The sequence below is a fragment of the Protopterus annectens genome, chromosome 13.part0, assembly GCF_019279795.1.
Source record: "Protopterus annectens isolate FY-2018-M chromosome 13.part0, PAN1.0, whole genome shotgun sequence".
NCBI lineage: Eukaryota > Metazoa > Chordata > Ceratodontiformes > Protopteridae > Protopterus > Protopterus annectens.
The window spans coordinates 204,685,745-204,705,523 of NC_056747.1; the positions used below are offsets into that span (position 1 = coordinate 204,685,745).

Here is a 19,779-nt window from a genome sequence, read left to right on the forward strand (position 1 = left end):
CTACAACAGAGAAAAGGCAGGCTTACTGTTTTTGATGAGTCCCTTTTTTCTATCCAATACACAGTACATCTGTAAACAACTGTAATTGACTACTGACCACTGACAACTGACTGTTAACTGTCTTTAGCAGCCTCTTTTAGGGACTAGCCTGTTAACTGTTCCAGTTCTAATTTTCATTACATATTTTGAAAATCAACCAACAGCTGTTTTCTAAAGTTTCCTTCCTGACTTTCAGCTTCTAACAATAACACATAGCAGCTGTCAATATTCCAATGACATCATCTGCTGATCAGCTGAATCTGAGACAGGTTGCCTTTAGAATCTCTCTTCACAAACATGGGCAGCTAGAAATGCTAAAGGACACTGTGTTCAAGTCTTTAAAACATTCTGTACAAACAGAGAATCTGGTTAGCAGGTAAAGTACTGAAGGTGTGCTCTCTCACCAAAAGATCTGACAGTCCCTCAAAAGTGGTGATCTCCTACCCACTCACCCATCTGTGAAAGTAAGTACTTAAATCCACAATGTAATCATGTACACTTTCATCTGCCTTGTCTCTGTGTTCATGAAACATTTTCCTATAAGCTTCAGGTGTTAGTTTAAAACAATCTAGAAGACAGGTCTTAACTTTAACATAATTTAAACAATCTACATCAAACAATTTTGACATGGCCTGAACAGCTTTACCATGAAGTAAGGGAGTCAAGAGCCAAACCCAGAGCTCACGCTCAATGTTATACTGTTTACATACCCTCTCAAATATTTGACCAAAACTATCAAAGTCATCCCCATCCCTGTACTGAGGAAAAGGTTTGCTGATCTTTATAACTTCTTGGGTCCAGTAATTCCCTTCCCCATTACCTCCATGACCCTCTTGAAGGGTAAGAAGCTCCACTTCATGCCAGCGGTCTTGTTTTCCTCAGCTACAAACTATTTGGCCTTCAATTCATATTGATGCTGCTTCTCCTCAGCCTCTAGTTCATATCAATGCATTTCTGCCTGTCGTCCACCTCTAGTTGTTTGGCCTCTAGGTGCAGTGTCTCTTACTCCAGATAGATTTTTAGGTCCTCCAAAGAAAATATGGACTGTCCTGTCTTGGCAGGATGCACATCCCCAATACCAAACTTGATATCTCTGAATGGCTGGTCTGAGCTGAAGCTGTAACTAATGCTGAAATCATTGCTTTCTTAGACAAGCTGGTATGCACCAGTCATCTGCCTTCATGCTTCTTACCAAGCTGGTTCTTTATCAGCTTACTATAGTTTTCTGCTGACATCTTTGCTTGCTATCCCTGACTAACTAACTAAAAATAAATAAAATTGAGGTAGACTGGGATTCTGTATGTTTGCTTTGCTTTGTTGCTGCCAAGAGTGCACATGCTAATGACAACAACCCACAGGCTACTGAAGTCCAATTAAAAATCCTACCACTGCCACCAATTCATGTGATGTCCACATAATATCCCATTGGACTGCCACTAATTAATGTGATGTCCAGATAATATCCCAATGAACTGCCACCAAATAATGTGATTTCCCTTACTATCCTGGGTCAGTAACTAAGGAGCTTCAATCCTCACTACTAACTCCAATGTGAGACTGCCACTTAAACAGGAGTAAGATTTCACAGTTTTACCCTAAGAGCATAACATGAATATGCTATGCAGCCTGGAACTGGACTGAATACTTTTTTCCACCCCTAATGCAACTACTTATTGCATACTTCAGAGCAATGTGTCCTAGATTAAGGTCTCTGATACACTCACAGTTAAATAAATTAAATCACACACATCCAAACACTTCTGGGAAAGCCTTTCACAGATTTCTAGCTGTATCCCTTCCCCAAAATAATATGGTAATGCTGCCACCAATTGGAGTTTCTTCATGCCCTTCTAAATCGGTTGTCTAATTATGGAAATTAAATATTAAAGCAAATAGTAGCAAATGACCTAAGCAGGCAGGCTTTTGCAGTGGCCCTGGGAATTATCAAAGCAAGTATAAGCACTCTCCAATCACTAAAGAAAAGCACTGATTGACCAGCCACAATGTAAGTTAATAAAAATATGTAATATTGAGCAAAGTGCTTAAAAATATAAAACAGTATCTTCCAATTGATAAACAGAATTCAATCACCAGGAAATTGAAATCAATACTGTAGGATAGAAATCTAACATGCAGAAAAAACTCTAACTGATCTAACTGATTAGTTGTACTTTCCTATTTGACTAATGAATACTGCTCCTGACCTAAACTATATTACTACAATAGAGCTTACTACAATAGAGCAAAGGCAGGCTTATAGTTTTTGGTGAGTATTTTTTGTATCCATTGTACAATACATCTGTGAAGAACTGTAACTGACTACTGACCACTAACAACTTTTTTGTTAACTGTTTCAGCAAGATCTTTTATAGCCTACCCAAACTGTCAACTGTTCCAGTTCTAATTTTCATTTCATATTTTGAAAATCAACCAAAAGCTATTTTCTAAAGGTTCCTTCCTGTCTTTCAGTTTTTGACAGTAACACATACCAAATGTAAACATTCTGATGACATCTGCTGATCAGCTAAACAGGAGACAGTTTGCCTTTAAAATCTCTCTTCACAAACATGCACAGCTAGAAATGCAAAAGGACACTGTTCAAGTCTTTAAAACATTCTGTACAAACAGATCACAAATCAACATGTAAAAACTCACGAATGTCATAGCTAGTCATGCTAGCATACAATACATAAGTCAATCTAAAACTATTTACAAAAAGTCAGCCAGACATGCCAGCACAAGCAACAGTGTCCACAGATGTTCACAGCTTGCAATTTAATTGGTTAGGTTTTCTTATCCATTTAATGACTGGCAATAACATCATTCGTAACAGATGTCAAAATATCTTTTACTTAGTCTTACTCATATCAGAAATGATGTAGTCATGCAATAATATATGGCTGATCATGTCTTAAAGATTATGTACCGCATAGCAAGGGCTTAGTCACTCTCAAACTTCTCTGTAACTGCAACAATCAGAAAAGAACAAGTTGTACTTTGAGTTATACATTTTGTTTTATCTATAATGGAAGTGTTGTTTCAGTGTACTGTCCTTCCTTGGGCCTGTTCTTTGTGCAACTAAATTTTATTTTTACAGCTGCAGAAAAAGAAAATTAATACATTAAAACAGAATAAGTAGGCCACAAAAATAATGTTTTCTCCTGGCTTCAGCTGAGTAGTATATCTGTCTCACTCTGTTTACAGAATAAAAGGATAGTGGCTATACCTCTCAACTCTACCAATTTTTGCAAAATGTCCAGATTTTTGCTTCATATTTTTGGTCTGTTTCTCATAAAAAATGTGGTTTTCTGGCAAATCCTTGAGAATTTAAGTTAAAAAAATAATGGAAAGCAGCCAAGTTCCAGACTTCATAACCTTCAGAAAATTTATGTTAATGCAAGACTTATTATTTTATCAACTTATAAAGTTTGTAAATGCAATGTTTAAAAATTTCACCTAATTTGGGTCCTCATATTATTTATGGCTTTGACAAGATTTATTGCATTAAGAGGTTGAGAGGTATGATTATGAAACAAAAAAAAAATACTGGCAAATGGAATGCAATTATTTTGGATGCATTTCTTTGTAAATAGCTATTTAGCATACTGAAAGTTTTCAAGATCCATTTCCGTCCGTTTGGGAAAAATACAATTGTTCACAAATTTCAATGTAACTTATATACTTTGTTGGTAAACAGTAAACACTTCAAATGTTCTATTGTTACAGAAAAAACAGACGCATCCACAATGGAATCGTCAGCAATATCGTCAACACAAGTAACACCTGAAACACTTTGGACAAGTACAATGTCACAAACTACTTCAAAGGAAATAACAAATGGGAGCAGAGAGACAACTACTATATTTTCAACAACTCAACATGCTACGAGTGTTACTTCACAAATAATTACAACAAGAACTGCAGCAAGCACTACACAAACAATATTACCAAAGGAAACAACTGTATCAACAACAGCCATACCAGAAACTAATAGAATGGCCTCGACTACTGTACAAAATACTGCTAAAGTAAAATCTACATTGATACCCACAACAATAGGGGTTACAACACAGTTAGTAACCAGTACATTACCTACAACAGAAACAAAGGAGACAATGTTACTTAAAACAACCATGTCAGTAACAAGCACAGTACCATCCACAGTGCCAGAAAGTAGACCAGCAACAAGCTCAATTTCAACTGACTCAACAACACCAACTACAGCATTTTCATTAATAAGCACCATCCAATCTAAATTACCAAAAGAAACAACTGAACTAACATCCTCATCTATAATTAACACAATACCAGCTACAACATTAGAAAGCATACCAACAAGTTCTACTTCAACTAAGTCCATGACAGTAGTGACTATATCATCAGCAACTATTACTTCAACTGAATCAACAATTCCAACTACAGCACCTTCATTAACAAGCACTACATCATCAATGTCACCAAAGGAAATGACTGTACCAACAACATTCATGTCAATACCTGTCACAATACCTTCTACAACATCAGCAGAAAACACATTAACAATTACTGCTTCAACTGAATCAAGTCCAACTCAAGCTCTTTTATTAATGAGCACTACACCAACAGTAACAAAGGAAACAACTGTACAAACAACATTGTCAGTACCTAGCACAATGCCTTCTATAACATCAGCAAAAAGCAGATTAACAAGTTCTGTTATAACTGAGTCAACAAGTCCAACTCCAGCTCTTTCATTAATGAGCACTATATCAACAACAGTACCAAAAGAAACAACTGTAGAAACAGCATTGTTGTCAGTACTTAGCACAATGCCTTCTACAACATCGGCAGAAAGCACATTAACAAGTACTGCTTCAACTGAGTCAACAGGTCCAACTCCAGCTCTTTTATTAATGAGCACTATACCAACAACACCACCAAAGGAAACAACTGTACAAACAACACTGTTGTCAGCACCTAGCACAATGCCTTCTACAACATCAGCAGAAAGCAAACTAACAAGTACTGCTTCAAATGAGTCAACAAGTCCAACTATAGCTGTTTTATTAATGAGCACTACACCAACAACAGTACCGAAGGAAACAACTGTACAAACAATATTGTTGTCAGTACCTAGCACTACACCTTCTACAACATCAGCAGAAATCACATTAACAAGTACTGCTTCAACTGAGTCAACAACTCCAACTCCAGCTCTTTTATTAATGAGCACCACACCAACAATAGTACCAAAGGAAACAAGTCTACAAACAACATTGTTGTCAATACCTAGCACAACACCTTCTACAACATCAACAGAAAGCACATTAATAAGTACTGCTTCAACTGGGTCAACAACTCCAACTCCAGCTCTTTTATTAATGAGCACCACACCAACAACAGTACCAAAGGAAACAAGTGCACAAACAACATTGTTGTCAGTACCTAGCACAATGCCTTCTACAATATCAGCAGAAAGCACATTAACAAGTACTGCTTCAACTGAGTTAACAAGTCCAACTCCAGCTCTTTTATTAATTAGCACCACACCAACAACAGTACCAAAAGAAACAACTGTACAAACAACATTCATGTCAGTACCTAGCACAATGCCTTCTACAACAACAACAATAGGAAGCACATTAACAAGTACTGCTTCAATTGAGTCAACAACCCCAACTCCTGCTCTTTTATTAATGATCACCACACCAACAACAGTATCAAAGGAAACAACTGTACAAACAACATTGTTGCCAGTACCTAGCACAATGCCTTCTACAACATCAGCAGAAAGCACAATATCAGGTACTGCTTCAACTGAGTCAGCAACTCCAACTCCAGCTCTTTTATTAATGAGCACTACACCAACAATAGTACCAAAGGAAACAAGTCTACAAACAACATTGTTGTCAGTACCTAGCATAACACCTTCTACAACATCAGCAGAAAGCACATTAACAAGTACTGCCTCAACTGAGTCAACAAGTCCAACTACAGCTCTTTTATTAATGAGCACCACACCAACAGCACCAAAGGAAACAACTGTACAAACAAACTTGTTGTCAGTACCTAGCACAATGCCTTCTACAATATCAACAGAAAGCACATTAACAAGTACTGCTTCAAGTGAGTCAACAACTCCAACTCCAGCTCTTTTATTAATGAGCACCACACCAACAACAGGACTGAAGGAAACAACTGTACAAACATTGATATCAGTACCTAGCACAATGCCTTCTACAACAACAAAAACAGGAAGCACATTAAGTATTGCTTCAACTGAGTCAACAAGTCCAACTACAGCTCTTTTATTGAGCACCATACCCACAACCGTACCAAAGGAAGCGACTGTACAAACAACATTGTTGTCAGGACCTAGCACAATGCCTTCTACAACATCAGCAGAAACCACATTAAGAAGTACTGCTTCAACTGAGTCAACAAGTCCAACTACAGCTCTTTTATTAATGAGCACGACACCAACAACACCACCAAAGGAAACAACTGTACAAACAACATTGTTGTCAGTACCTAGCACTACTCCTTCTACGACATCAGCAGAAAGCACATTAACAAGTACTGCTTCAACTGTGTCAACAACTCCAACTCCAGTTCTTTTATTACTGAGCACTACACCAACAACAGTACCAAAGGAAACAAGTGTACAAACAACATTCATGTCAGTACCTAGCACAATGCCTTCTACAACAACAACAATAGGAAACACATTAACAAGTACTGCTTCAATTGAGTCAACAACCCCAACTCCTGCTCTTTTATTAATGATCACCACACCAACAACAGTATCAAAGGAAACAACTGTACAAACAACATTGTTGCCAGTACCTAGCACAATGCCTTCTACAACATCAGCAGAAAGCACATTAACAAGTACTGCTTCAACTGAGTCAACAACTCCAACTCCAGCTCTTTTATTAATGAGCACCACACCAACACTAGTACCAAAGGAAACAAGTCTACAAACAACTATGTTGTCAGTACCTAGCATAACACCTTCTACAACATCAACAGAAAGCACATTAACAAGTACTGCCTCAACTGAGTCAACAAGTCCAACTACAGCTCTTTTATTAATGAGCACCACACCAACAGCACCAAAGGAAACAACTGTACAAACAAACTTGTTGTCAGTACCTAGCACAATGCCTTCTACAATATCAGCAGAAAGCACATTAACAAGTACTGTTTCAACTGAGTCAACAACTCCAACTCCAGCTCTTTTATTAATGAGCACCACACCAACAATAGTACCAAAGGAAACAAGTCTACAAACAACATTGTTGTCAGTACCTAGCACAACGCCTTCTACAACATCAGCAGAAAGCACATTAACAAGTACTGCCTCAACTGAGTCAACAAGTCCAACTACAGCTCTTTTATTAACGAGCACCACACCAACAGCACCAAAGGAAACAACTGTACAAACAAACTTGTTGTCAGTACCTAGCACAATGCCTTCTACAATATCAACAGAAAGCACATTAACAAGTACTGCTTCAAGTGAGTCAACAACTCCAACTCCAGCTCTTTTATTAATGAGCACCACACCAACAACAGGACTAAAGGAAACAACTGTACAAACAACATTGATATCAGTACCTAGCACAATGCCTTCTACAACAACAAAAACAGGAAGCACATTAAGTACTGCTTCAACTGAGTCAAGTCCAACTCCAGCTCTTTTATTAATGAGCACCACACCCACAACCGTACCAAAGGAAGCGACTGTACAAACAACATTGTTGTCAGGACCTAGCACAATGCCTTCTACAACATCAGCAGAAACTACATTAAGAAGTACTGCTTCAACTGAGTCAACAAGTCCAACTACAGCTCTTTTATTAATGAGCACGACACCAACAACACCACCAAAGGAAACAACTGTACAAACAACATTGTTGTCAGTACCTAGCACAATGCCTTCTACAACATCAGCAGAAAGCACATCAACAAGTACTGCTTCAACTGAGTTAACAAGTCCACCTCCAGCTCTTTTATTAATTAGCACTACACCAACAGCAGTACCAAAGCAAACAACTGTACAAACAACATTGTTGTCAGTACCTAGCACTACTCCTTCTACGACATCAGCAGAAAGCACATTAACAAGTACTGCTTCAACTGTGTCAACAACTCCAACTCCAGCTCTTTTATTAATGAGCACCTCACCAGCAATAGTACCAAAGGAAACAAGTCTACAAACAACATTGTTGTCAGTACCTAGCATAACACCTTCTACAACATCAGCAGAAAGCATATTAACAAGTACTGTCTCAACTGAGTCAACAAGTCCAACTACAGCTCTTTTATTAACTAGCACCACACCAACAACAGTGCCAAAGGTAACAACTGTGCAAACAAACTTGTTGTCAGTACCTAGCGCAATGCCTTCTACAATATCAACAGAAAGCACATTAACAAGTACTGCTTCAAGTGAGTCAACAACTCCAACGCCAGCTCTTTTATTAATGAGCACCACACCAACAACAGGACTAAAGGAAACAACTGTACAAACAACATTGATATCAGTACCTAGTACAATTCCTTCTACAACAACAAAAACAGGAAGCACATTAACAAGTACTGCTTCAACTGAGTCAACAAGTCCAACTACAGCTCTTTTATTGAGCGCCACACCAACAACCGTACCAAAGGAAGCGACTGTACAAACAACATTGTTGTCAGGACCTAGCACAATGCCTTCTACAACATCAGCAGAAACCACATTAAGAAGTACTGCTTCAACTGAATCAACAAGTCCAACTACAGCTGTTTTATTAATGAGCACTACACCAACAACACCACCAAAGGAAACAACTGTACAAACAACATTGTTGTCAGTACCTAGCACAATGCCTTCTACAACATCAGCAGAAAGCACATCAACAAGTACTGCTTCAACTGAGTTAACAAGTCCACCTATAGCTCTTTTATTACTTAGCACTACACCAACAACAGTACCAAAGGAAACAACTGTACAAACAACATTGTTGTCAGTACCTAGCACTACTCCTTCTACATCATCAGCAGGAAGCACATTAACAAGTACTGCTTCAACTGTGTCATCAACTCCAACTCCAGTTCTTTTATTACTGAGCACCACACCAACAACAGTACCAAAGGAAACAAGTGTACAAACAACATTCATGTCAGTACCTAGCACAATGCCTTCTACAACAACAGCAGGAAGCACATTAACAAGTACTGCGTCAATTGAGTCAACAACCCCAACTCCTGCTCTTTTATTAATGATCACTACACCAACAACAGTACCAAAGGAAACAACTGTACAGACAACATTGTTGCCCGTACCTAGCACAATGCCGTCTACAATATCAGCAGAAAGCACATTAACAAGTACTGCTTCAACTGAGTCAACAACTCCAACTCCAGCTCTTTTATTAATGAGCACCACGCCAACAATAGTACCAAAGGAAACAAGTCTACAAACAACATTGTTGTCAGTACCTAGCACAACACCTTCTACAACATCAGCAGAAAGCATATTAACAAGTGCCGCCTCAACTGAGTCAACAAGTCCAACTCCAGCTCTTTTATTAACGAGCACCACACCAACAAGAGTGCCAAAGGAAACAACTGTACAAACAAACTTGTTGTCAGTACCTAGCACAATGTCTTCTACAATATCAACAGAAAGCACATTAACAAGTACTGCTTCAAGTGAGTCAACAACTCCAACTCCAGCTCTTTTATTAATGAGCACCACACCAACAACAGGACTAAAGGAAACAACTGTACAAACAACATTGATATCAGTACCTAGTACAATTCCTTCTACAACAACAAAAACAGGAAGCACATTAACAAGTACTTCTTCAACTGAGTCAACAAGTCTAACTACAGCTCTTTTATTGAGTACAACACCAACAACCATACCAAAGGAAGCAACTGTACAAACAACATTGTTGTCAGTACCTAGCACAATGCCTTCTACAACCTTAGCAGAAACCACATTAAGAAGTACTGCTTCAACTGAGTCAACCAGTCCAACTACAGCTGTTTTATTAATGACCACTACACCATCAACACCACCAAAGGAAACAAGTGTACAAACATCATTGTTGTCAGTACCTAGCACAATGCCTTCTACAACATCAGCAGAAAGCACATCAATAAGTACTGCTTCAACTGAGTCAACAAGTCCAACTCCAGCTCTTTTATTAACGAGCACTACACCAATGACAGTACTAAAGGAAGCAACTGTACAAACAACATTGTTGTCAGTACATAGCACAATACCTTCTACAATATCAGCAGAAAGCACATTAACAAGTACTGCCTCAACTGAGTCAACAAGTCCAACTCCAGCTCTTTTATTAATTAGCACTACACCAACAACAGTACCAAAGGAAACAAGTGTACAAACAACATTGTTGTCAGTACCTAGCACAATGCTTTCTACAACAACAACAACAGGAAGCACATTAACAAGTACTGCTTCAACTGAGTCAACAACTCCAACTCCAGCTCTTTTATTAATGACCACTACACCAACAACAGTACCAAAAGAAACAACTGTACAAACAACATTCATATCAGTACCTAGCACAACACCTTTTAAAACATCAGCAGAAAGCACATTAACAAGTACTGCCTCAACTGAGTCAACAAGTCCAACTCCAGCTCTTTTATTAATTAGCACTACACCAACAACAGTACCAAAGGAAACAAGTGTACAAACAACATTGTTGTCAGTACCTAGCACAATGCTTTCTACAACAACAACAACAGGAAGCACATTAACAAGTACTGCTTCAACTGAGTCAACAACTCCAACTCCAGCTCTTTTATTAATGACCACTACACCAACAACAGTACCAAAGGAAACAACTGTACAAGCAACATTCATATCAGTACCTAGCACAACACCTTCAACAATATCTGCAGAAAACACAGTAACAAGTCCTGCTTCAATTGTGTCAACTTCTTCAACTCCAGCTCTTTTATTAATGAGCACCACACCTACAACACTACCAAAGGAAACAACTGTACAAACAACATTGTTGTCAGTACTTAGCACAATGCCTTCTACAACATCAGCAGAAAGCACAATATCAAGTACTGCTTCAACTGAGTCAAAAACTCCAACTCCACCTCTTTTATTAATGAGCACCACACCAACTACACCACCAAAGGAAATAACTGTACAAGCAACATTGTTGTCAGTACCTAGCACAAAGTATTCTACAATATCAGCAGAAAGCACATTAACAAGTACTGCTTCAACTGTGTCAACAACTCCAACTCCAGCTCTTTTATTAATGAGCACCACGCCAACAATAGTACCAAAGGAAACAAGTCTACAAACAGCATTGTTGTCAGTACCTAGCACAACACCTTCTACAACATCAGCAGAAAGCACATTAACAAGTACTGCTTCAACTGTGTCAACAACTCCAACTCCAGCTCTTTTATTAATGAGCACCACGCCAACAATAGTACCAAAGGAAACAAGTCTACAAACAGCATTGTTGTCAGTACCTAGCACAACACCTTCTACAACATCAGCAGAAAGCACATTAACAAGTACTGCTTCAACTGTGTCAGCAACTCCAACTCCAGCTCTTGTATTAATGAGCACCACGCCAACAATAGTACCAAAGGAAACAAGTCTACAAACAGCATTGTTGTCAGTACCTAGCACAACACCTTCTACAACATCAGCAGAAAGCACATTAACAAGTACTGCTTCAACTGTGCCAGCAACTCCAACTCCAGCTCTTGTATTAATGAGCACCACACCAACAACAGTACCAAAGGAAACAAGTGTACAAACAACATTCATGTCAGTACCTAGCACAATGCCTTCTACAATATCAGCAGAAACCACATTAAGAAGTACTGCATCAACTGAGTCAACAACTCCAACTCCAACTCTTTTATTAATGAGCACCACATCAAAAACAGTACCAAAGGAAACAAGTCTACAAACAACATTCATGTCAGTACCTAGCACAATGTCTTCTACAATATCAGCAGAAAGCACAGTAACAAGTACTGCTTCAACTGTGTCAAGAAGTCCAACTCCAGCTCTTTTATTAATGAGCACCACACCAACAGTACCAAAGGAAACAACTGTACAAACAACATTGTTGCCAGTACCTAGCACAGTACCTTCTACAACATCAGCAGAAAGCACATTAACAAGTACTGCTTCAACTGAGTCAACAACTCCAACTCCAGCTCTTTTATTAATGAGCACCTCACCAGCAATAGTACCAAAGGAAACAACTGTAAAAACAACATTGTTGCCCGTACCTAGCACAATGCCGTCTACAATATCAGCAGAAAGCACAATATCAGGTACTGCTTCAACTGAGTCAACAACTCCAACTCCAGCTCTTTTATTAATGAGCACCACGCCAACAATAGTACCAAAGGAAACAAGTCTACAAACAACATTGTTGTCAATACCTAGCACAACACCTTCTACAACATCAGCAGAAAGCACATTAACAAGTGCCGCCTCAACTGAGTCAACAAGTCCAACTCCAGCTCTTTTATTAATGAGCACCACGCCAACAATAGTACCAAAGGAAACAAGTCTACAAACAACATTGTTGTCAATACCTAGCACAACACCTTCTACAACATCAGCAGAAAGCACATTAACAAGTACTGTCTCAACTGAGTCAACAACTCCAACTCCAGCTCTTTTATTAATGAGCACCACGCCAACAATAGTACCAAAGGAAACAAGTCTACAAACAACATTGTTGTCAATACCTAGCACAACGCCTTCTACAACATCAGCAGAAAGCACATTAACAAGTACTGCTTTAACTGAGTCAACAACCCCAACTCCAGCTATTTTATTAATGAGCACCACACCAACAACAGTACCAAAGGAAACAAGTGTACAGACAGCATTCATATCAGCACCTAGCACAATGCCTTCTACAATATTAGCAGAAAGCTCATTAACAAGTACTGCTTCATCTGTGTCAACAACTCCAACTCCAGCTCTTTTATTAATGATCACCACACCAACAACAGTACCAAAGGAAACAACTGTAAAAACAACATTGTTGTCAGTACCTAGCACAGTACCTTCTACAACATCAGCAGAAAGCACAATATCAAGTACTGCTTCAACTGAGTCAAAAACTCCAACTCCAGCTCTTTTGTTAATGAGCACCACACCAACAACAGTACCAAAGGGAACAACTGTACAAACAACATTGTTGTCAGTAGTTTCTACTACAAATCCTGCATCAACACAAGCTACTGTTATGGCTTTGCCCACTTCTGGAGGTAGCAATGTGACAGCAAGATTAATAAGCAGCTTTCCTTCTACACCAGCGCCTCTAGAAATTAAGATAACAAATCACACAACAGAAACAACAACTACTACTTTGAGTACTTTACAAGTAACAACAATAGCGGCAACCATTGACGAAAACATTGGATTTCAAACTTTGATTCCAGTTAATCAGGGGCCACCTTTAAATGGAACAACCGTTACTGTTGGAAAGATGTCAGAATCCACTTCAGTGTCTTCCACAACACTTCAAAAAATGAATACAATGACAAGCAGGAGTGCAACTACTAAGACAAGTGTTCAACCTACAGAGAAGACAAATGCATTGAATACATCTGTACCATCAGGCATAATTTTAGCAGCATCTGGTACAACTTCTATAACAACCACAAGTACAGTGCCACAGCCATCTATTCAGGTGACAAATTTTCAGAGGACATCCATGTATGAACCTACAGTAGTGTCCACTGTATCAACAACAGAAAGCAAGGTATCAATAGGTTCACTACCCAGGAAGACAACATATTTTATAGGTTCAACAGAAGCTGTTAGCAGTACTTTATCAAATGTACCATTAAACAGTACTGAAAGTGGGCAACTGACAAAAGAGACAACTAGTGAAGTCTTCATTGCTGCACAAGCAAAAAGCACCACGGCTTCAACAGTACAGGGAGCAGCAGGTATAGCAAATGAAACAGCAGCATCTTCAGTAAGTCTTGGTACTGCATCAACAACTGCACTTGATGCAAATTTGGCATTAACTGAAAGTACTGGTCCATCTGTGCCCTTTATAGTCAATACAACCTTACCTTCAACACCTGAAACAATTAAATCTGTAGCATCAACTCTGAAAGCTATTACAGTGTCCCCTGTGGTAGAAAAAGGAAGTACAGTGGAATCCAGCATCACATCTGCTGCTAGCGGTCATATGTATAATACAGGTCCATTAGGGCCTATCACAGCAGAAGGATCAAGGTCACTGCCAGCTGTTTCAGCTGTATCTTCAGTGACCGAAGAGTTAAGCACTGTGAAACAGACAGCTACACAAGGAACAGCAATACCAACAATTTCACTGTCTACAGTTCTGACTACTGTTGGAGCCCCTGTTGTTCTGCCTGTAGTTCCTGTATCTGCTCAGACCACTGCAATGCCTGAATCAACATCAGGACGAAGTACTAAAACAGAAAGATTAATAAGCAGCTTCCCAGCCTCATCACCTGAAACAACTAAAATAAGTCCAACAACAGGAACAGCTGGTATGTCTTCAGCTGCGACCGTAGAAGAATACATTGTAGCAAACACTGTTGCCCCCGTTCACCAGGGGCCATCACTGAATGTGACTACTGTGCCTGTAGTACAGCAATCTAATTCCTCTCTGGTACCTTCCACAGTGGTGTCCATGTCAACATTTGAAGGAGCCAATGTTGCTACAAGTAGTATACCAAGTAAAATAGTTGTGTCTTCAGTCACAACAGCGGTGTCGACTACAATTCCTGTATTATTAAGCACTTCCACTGCATCAGTCAGTTTGGAACAGAAAGCTAGCAGCTTGACACAGTTTACAACATTAAACTTGGATCAAACAGTTACAAGATTTACAAGTGGAAAACACTCTACATTATCTCTGGAAAGGGGAACAAGCTCTTCTTTAATTGTTTCAGGGAAGACAACAGCAAAAGGCCCAGAAAACACAACATTAGCAGAAATAACAGAAGAAACTATTGCTAAACAAACAGTGAATCCAATTGATCAGAAGCCCCTTCTGAATGCTACAGCTTTGCCAAACATTACAGCTGTACATGGAAGTACATATTCTTCAACATCTGCAACAGAAGTAATCATTTTGGGAGTAGAAACCACTGCTGAAGTCAAATACAGTACAACTTCAGTATCCAGTCCTCTGACAGAAACAACAGGTATGTAAAACTATCCGTGCTATGATTTATTTCCTAAATACATTACTAACTTGAGAGATCTTGTTCGGTATATACTTTTCTGAGGTACAGGCAAACGTGGGAGGACTATGGCTCACCAAGTTCGCAGACGACTGCAAACTGGGCGCCATATTCAACTCTCCAGCTGACACAAACATCCTTCAAAAAGGTCTCACAGAGACAGATAACTGGTGCCAGCGCCATGGTCTAAAGCTAAATGCCAAAAAATGTATAGTCATACCCTTTGGCAAAAATAATGTGCCCACAAATTACCACATAGGTGGAAACCCAATAAGTACAGAGAAAGTTATTAGGGACCTGGGGACCCAAGTTGATAGCAATCTCTCCTTTGAAAACCACATTGCCAAAGTGGTTAGAAAGACCTTCTACATAGCCCACCTCATCACAAAGGGTTTCACATCTAGATCAAGAGAGGTAATCGTGCCCCTTTATTCATCCCTCATCAGGCCCATCATAGAATACAATGCCCCTTTTGGGATGTACCTTACCCGACACCTGCAGCAATTAGAAAGACCCTCAAAGTATCTCACCAAGAGGATCAAGGGTCTCAAACAGATGCCATATGCGGCTCAGTTAAAAAAAACTCCAGCTCTACTCAGTTGCATACCGCCTACTTTGAGGCGATCTATGCCTGACATACAAAGCTATGTCAAATCCAGAATTAATGGACATGCTCCACCTCAGTAAATCTAAATCCCTTAGAGCCACACACTCGAGGGACTTGAACCTCAGCACAGAAATAAATAGAACTTGCTGGAGGGACAGGTTCATAACCCAGAGGCTCCCTTCGCTCTGGAATAGAATTCCAGTTCATGTGAGGCAGAGCACCTCACTGAATCTCTTTAAGAAGAATCTCGATAGGTGGATGGGGGATCGTAGGTTTGTCCCAGGGATTACTCCCGTGTCACTATTAGACAGAGGCACAGTCAACTAAACCTTAAAGGGCACAGTATACTCAAATCAAGGGGTGGTGTAAGCCATACAGAATCGGGCTAGGCTTATAATTGCCTCAGGGCAGATAGCCTAGTATGAACCTATGAACCTATGATAAAAGTCACAGTCCTTCTCAAATATTGTATAATGCCTCCAGGATAGCTTTTTCCCATTCCTGTAGGAATTAGCCCAGGGACTCTACTACCAGTAGCCAATGGTCTGACCCAGTCATTCAATGGGAGCAAGTGCCAGGCATTCCTAGGTTAGGTGATAGGTTGTCTATATATTTCAAATCATTTTTGAGCTCTGTATTCTGTTGTAATAATGATTTAATAAGCTAGAAGTATTTTCTTAGAGCAAACTGCAGATTTCTCCATGATTAGATTTGCAGGTATCTACTAATGATCCTAGTCCAAATTCACAATTTTCCCATAGCACTGGTTAAGTTTAAAGTTTCCCAAAATGAGAATCAAGGCAGAGGTAATCAACCACTGTCACACAAGAAGCAGCTTCTTAACAGGTCACATCCATGATCCTCTTCTCCAACTGACAGATTGCTGTCAAATCAGGTATACAAGGAGTTTTCTACAAGATTTCTTTGACATTTTCAACATCATATTCCTAGATCAGGTGTGTAATTTGTAAAGTTTTTAACACGGGATGATTATGAATACTAAGAGCACATCTCTACATCCCTCCTACATTATCAGAGACTCAGCATTGTTCCAGGTGTTTCCTCTTCTATTCATTTTAGGGGATGCACTTTGCACCTGGTATTTTCATTAGGCATGGTCATCTTAAATTTGGAGATAAATCCAGTCGGGCATAAATAGAAGCACTCTTTCTTAATCAAGTGAAAGGAAAAGGTATTGGTACGCACTACTGACAAGGAGAGTTTGATTAACAGGCCACATCTTGGAGTTACCAGTTGAGATTGGTGGATTGGTGGAAAAAGTTAATTTGACATAAACTTTACATGTACGTCTGCCATGTCAAATAGCAGTGTCTCTTCTAGGGCTACTTTTGGCATTATTCCCATTGCTTTCTGAGCTGGGATATAGTCTTAAACATTTTAAGCTGTATAAGGTATGTATAGACAATGAATGAGCAAGTGTCAGTCTGTCTGACTGACTCTGTCTATCTAACCACTTATTGTATGTATTTGTACACATGTAGACATCACTGTCAAAGCCAGGTACTCTCTCATTTATAAATCATTGTTGAGTTTCGATAGCCTCAGTAGTGTGCAGTACCTTTGATCCCCATAGAAAATCCTTTCAGTAACAGCCCATTTGCTTGAGCATGCATAGGTGATCTACAGTAATATATGGTTTCTGCCGTTTTAATTTCTCCAAGTCTTTTGGGTTTCTAATGCCATGGTGGGAATGGACCCCATTCCTAAGTCAAAGTACAATTAAAGTACATGAAATTTGTATTGTTTCACTCTTTGATGTTAGCCAAAAGTGCTCTTCGCAGCACCCACAATGTGCCTAGTAATGACTCCTTCTGCAATTCATACGGTGTTACATGAATTGGTAACATATCTAATTTCTCTCTTAATAATTTTGTATATCTTGTGCCTGGAAATTCTGGGCTTTTGTACATAATAGTAGCAATACATAATTGCTTTCTTATCCTCAATAGTCCACTCTGTCTTCTTTATGGCTCTTCTTTGGCCAATCAATTTTTGTCATTTTTGTGGACTACTACTTCCTTCTACAACAGGGGGGCCATCCTCCCCCTAAGCCTGGCCTGGCCCCATTGCAGGATTGTTTCCCTATTTTGAGGATTCTACACTGTCATTTTTTCTTCCAGTCCTAGCACCAGTGCGTCTACCAGGATTGGCCACTTTTGTAACCTGGGTCTTGTGCACCCAGCTATCTTTTTTTTATTTTTCATTTACTTCTATCCATGATATATGCTATATAAATACAGTCTATATATCAGTGTCACCTTGGTGAGATTTTGTAAAAAATAGGGTCCACCTCATGAAGTTACTCACCAAGACTTGAGGATGAATTCAATTTCAGCACTACTACACTACTTTGCTTGCTGACTTTTCATCTCTCCATCCGGATCCCATGCATTGGGAGCCCTCTGTTGGCTAGTCAAGTTGCTGTTTGTTAAACCTTCAATTCAGCTGGTTCAAATCATTGCAATTTTTCCAATGAGCCAGAGAAATTAGCACTAGTGGGCTTGCCTGCTCCACAGGAGTCATGTTAGCACCTGTTCTAATGCTCCAACAAAACAGTACCTTGGGATGTAAAAATGGAATGAAGTGAATTTAAAGCAGTTTGAGACTGCATACCAAGGTACTGTTTTGTTGTAGATACCAAGCTACTGTTTTGTTGGACATACCAAGGTACTGTTTTGTTGGATTATTGGTCATTTTTCAGTACCCTGCTCGTTTTTACTTGTTTTACCTGTTCTAATGCTGTTTTTCCATTGAACTGTAGCTCAATGATGCATTGGCTTGAACAGTCAAAACAGGCTCTTTGTGTGTGTGTGTGTGTGTGTGTCTGCCCGCATGCATGTGTGTGTGTGTGTGTGTGTGTGTGTGTGTGTGTGTGTGCGCACAAGCATATGTGTGCGTGTGATTACACATGCATATGTGTGCCTACATGCATGTATGCATGTGTGTGTGTGCATGCCTGTGTGCATGTTTGCGTGTGTGTGCTTATATGTGTGCATGCACGTGTGTGTGTGTGTGTGTGTGTGTGTGTGTGTGTGTGTGTGTGTGCGCACCCGCATTCATGTATGTCTCCACAGTGATTTACAAGTGGAAAACTCTCTACATTACCTCTGGAAAGGGGAACAAGCTCTTCTTTAACTGTTTCAGGGATGACAACAGCAAAAGGTTCAGAAAACACAACATTAGCAGAAATAGAAGAAAATATTGCTAAATAAACAGTGAATCCAATTGATCAGAAACCCCTTCTGAATGCTACAGCTTTGCCAAACATTACAGCTGTACATGGAAGTACATATTCTTCAACATCTGCCACAGAAGTAATCATTTTAGGAGTAGAAACCACTGCTGAGGTCAAATACAGTATAACTTCAGTATCCAGTCCTCTGACAGAAACAACAGGTACGTAAAACTATCCGTGCTGTGATTTATTTCCTAAATACATTACTAACTTGAGAGATAAAAGCCACAGTCCTTCTCAAATATTGTATAATGCCTCCAGGATAGCTTTTTCCCATTCCTGTAGGAATTAGCCCAGGGACTCTACTACCAGTAGCCAATGGTCTGACCCAGTCATTCAATTGGAGCAAGTGCCAGGCATTCCTAGGTTAGGTGATAGGTTGTCTATATATTTCAAATCATTTTTGAGCTCTGTATTCTGTTGTAATAATGATTTAATAAGCTAGAAGTATTTTCTTAGAGCAAACTGCAGATTTCTCCATGATTAGATTTGCAGGTATCTACTAATGATCCTAGTCCAAATTCACAATTTTCCCATAGCACTGGTTAAGTTTAAGGTTTCCCAAAATGAGAATCAGGGCAGAGGTAATCAACCACTGTCACACAAGAAGCAGCTTCTTAACAGGTCACATCCATGATCC

At 39.4% G+C, this 19,779-nt stretch overlaps 1 protein-coding gene across 4 annotated transcripts in view; it reads left to right on the forward strand.

Moving 5' to 3' along the window:
• LOC122817708 (mucin-17-like) overlaps positions 1–19,779 on the forward strand; it is a 283,584-nt gene that overhangs the window by 66,832 nt on the left and 196,973 nt on the right. For 3 of the 4 annotated variants that reach the window (XM_044090784.1, XM_044053731.1, XM_044090785.1), the window contains exon 2: positions 3,766–15,237. In XM_044090784.1, coding sequence (XP_043946719.1) covers positions 3,766–15,237 — 11,472 coding nt within the window. The remainder of the gene's footprint in view (positions 1–3,765; positions 15,238–19,779) is intronic. The other variant, XM_044090786.1, reaches the window with a different exon arrangement.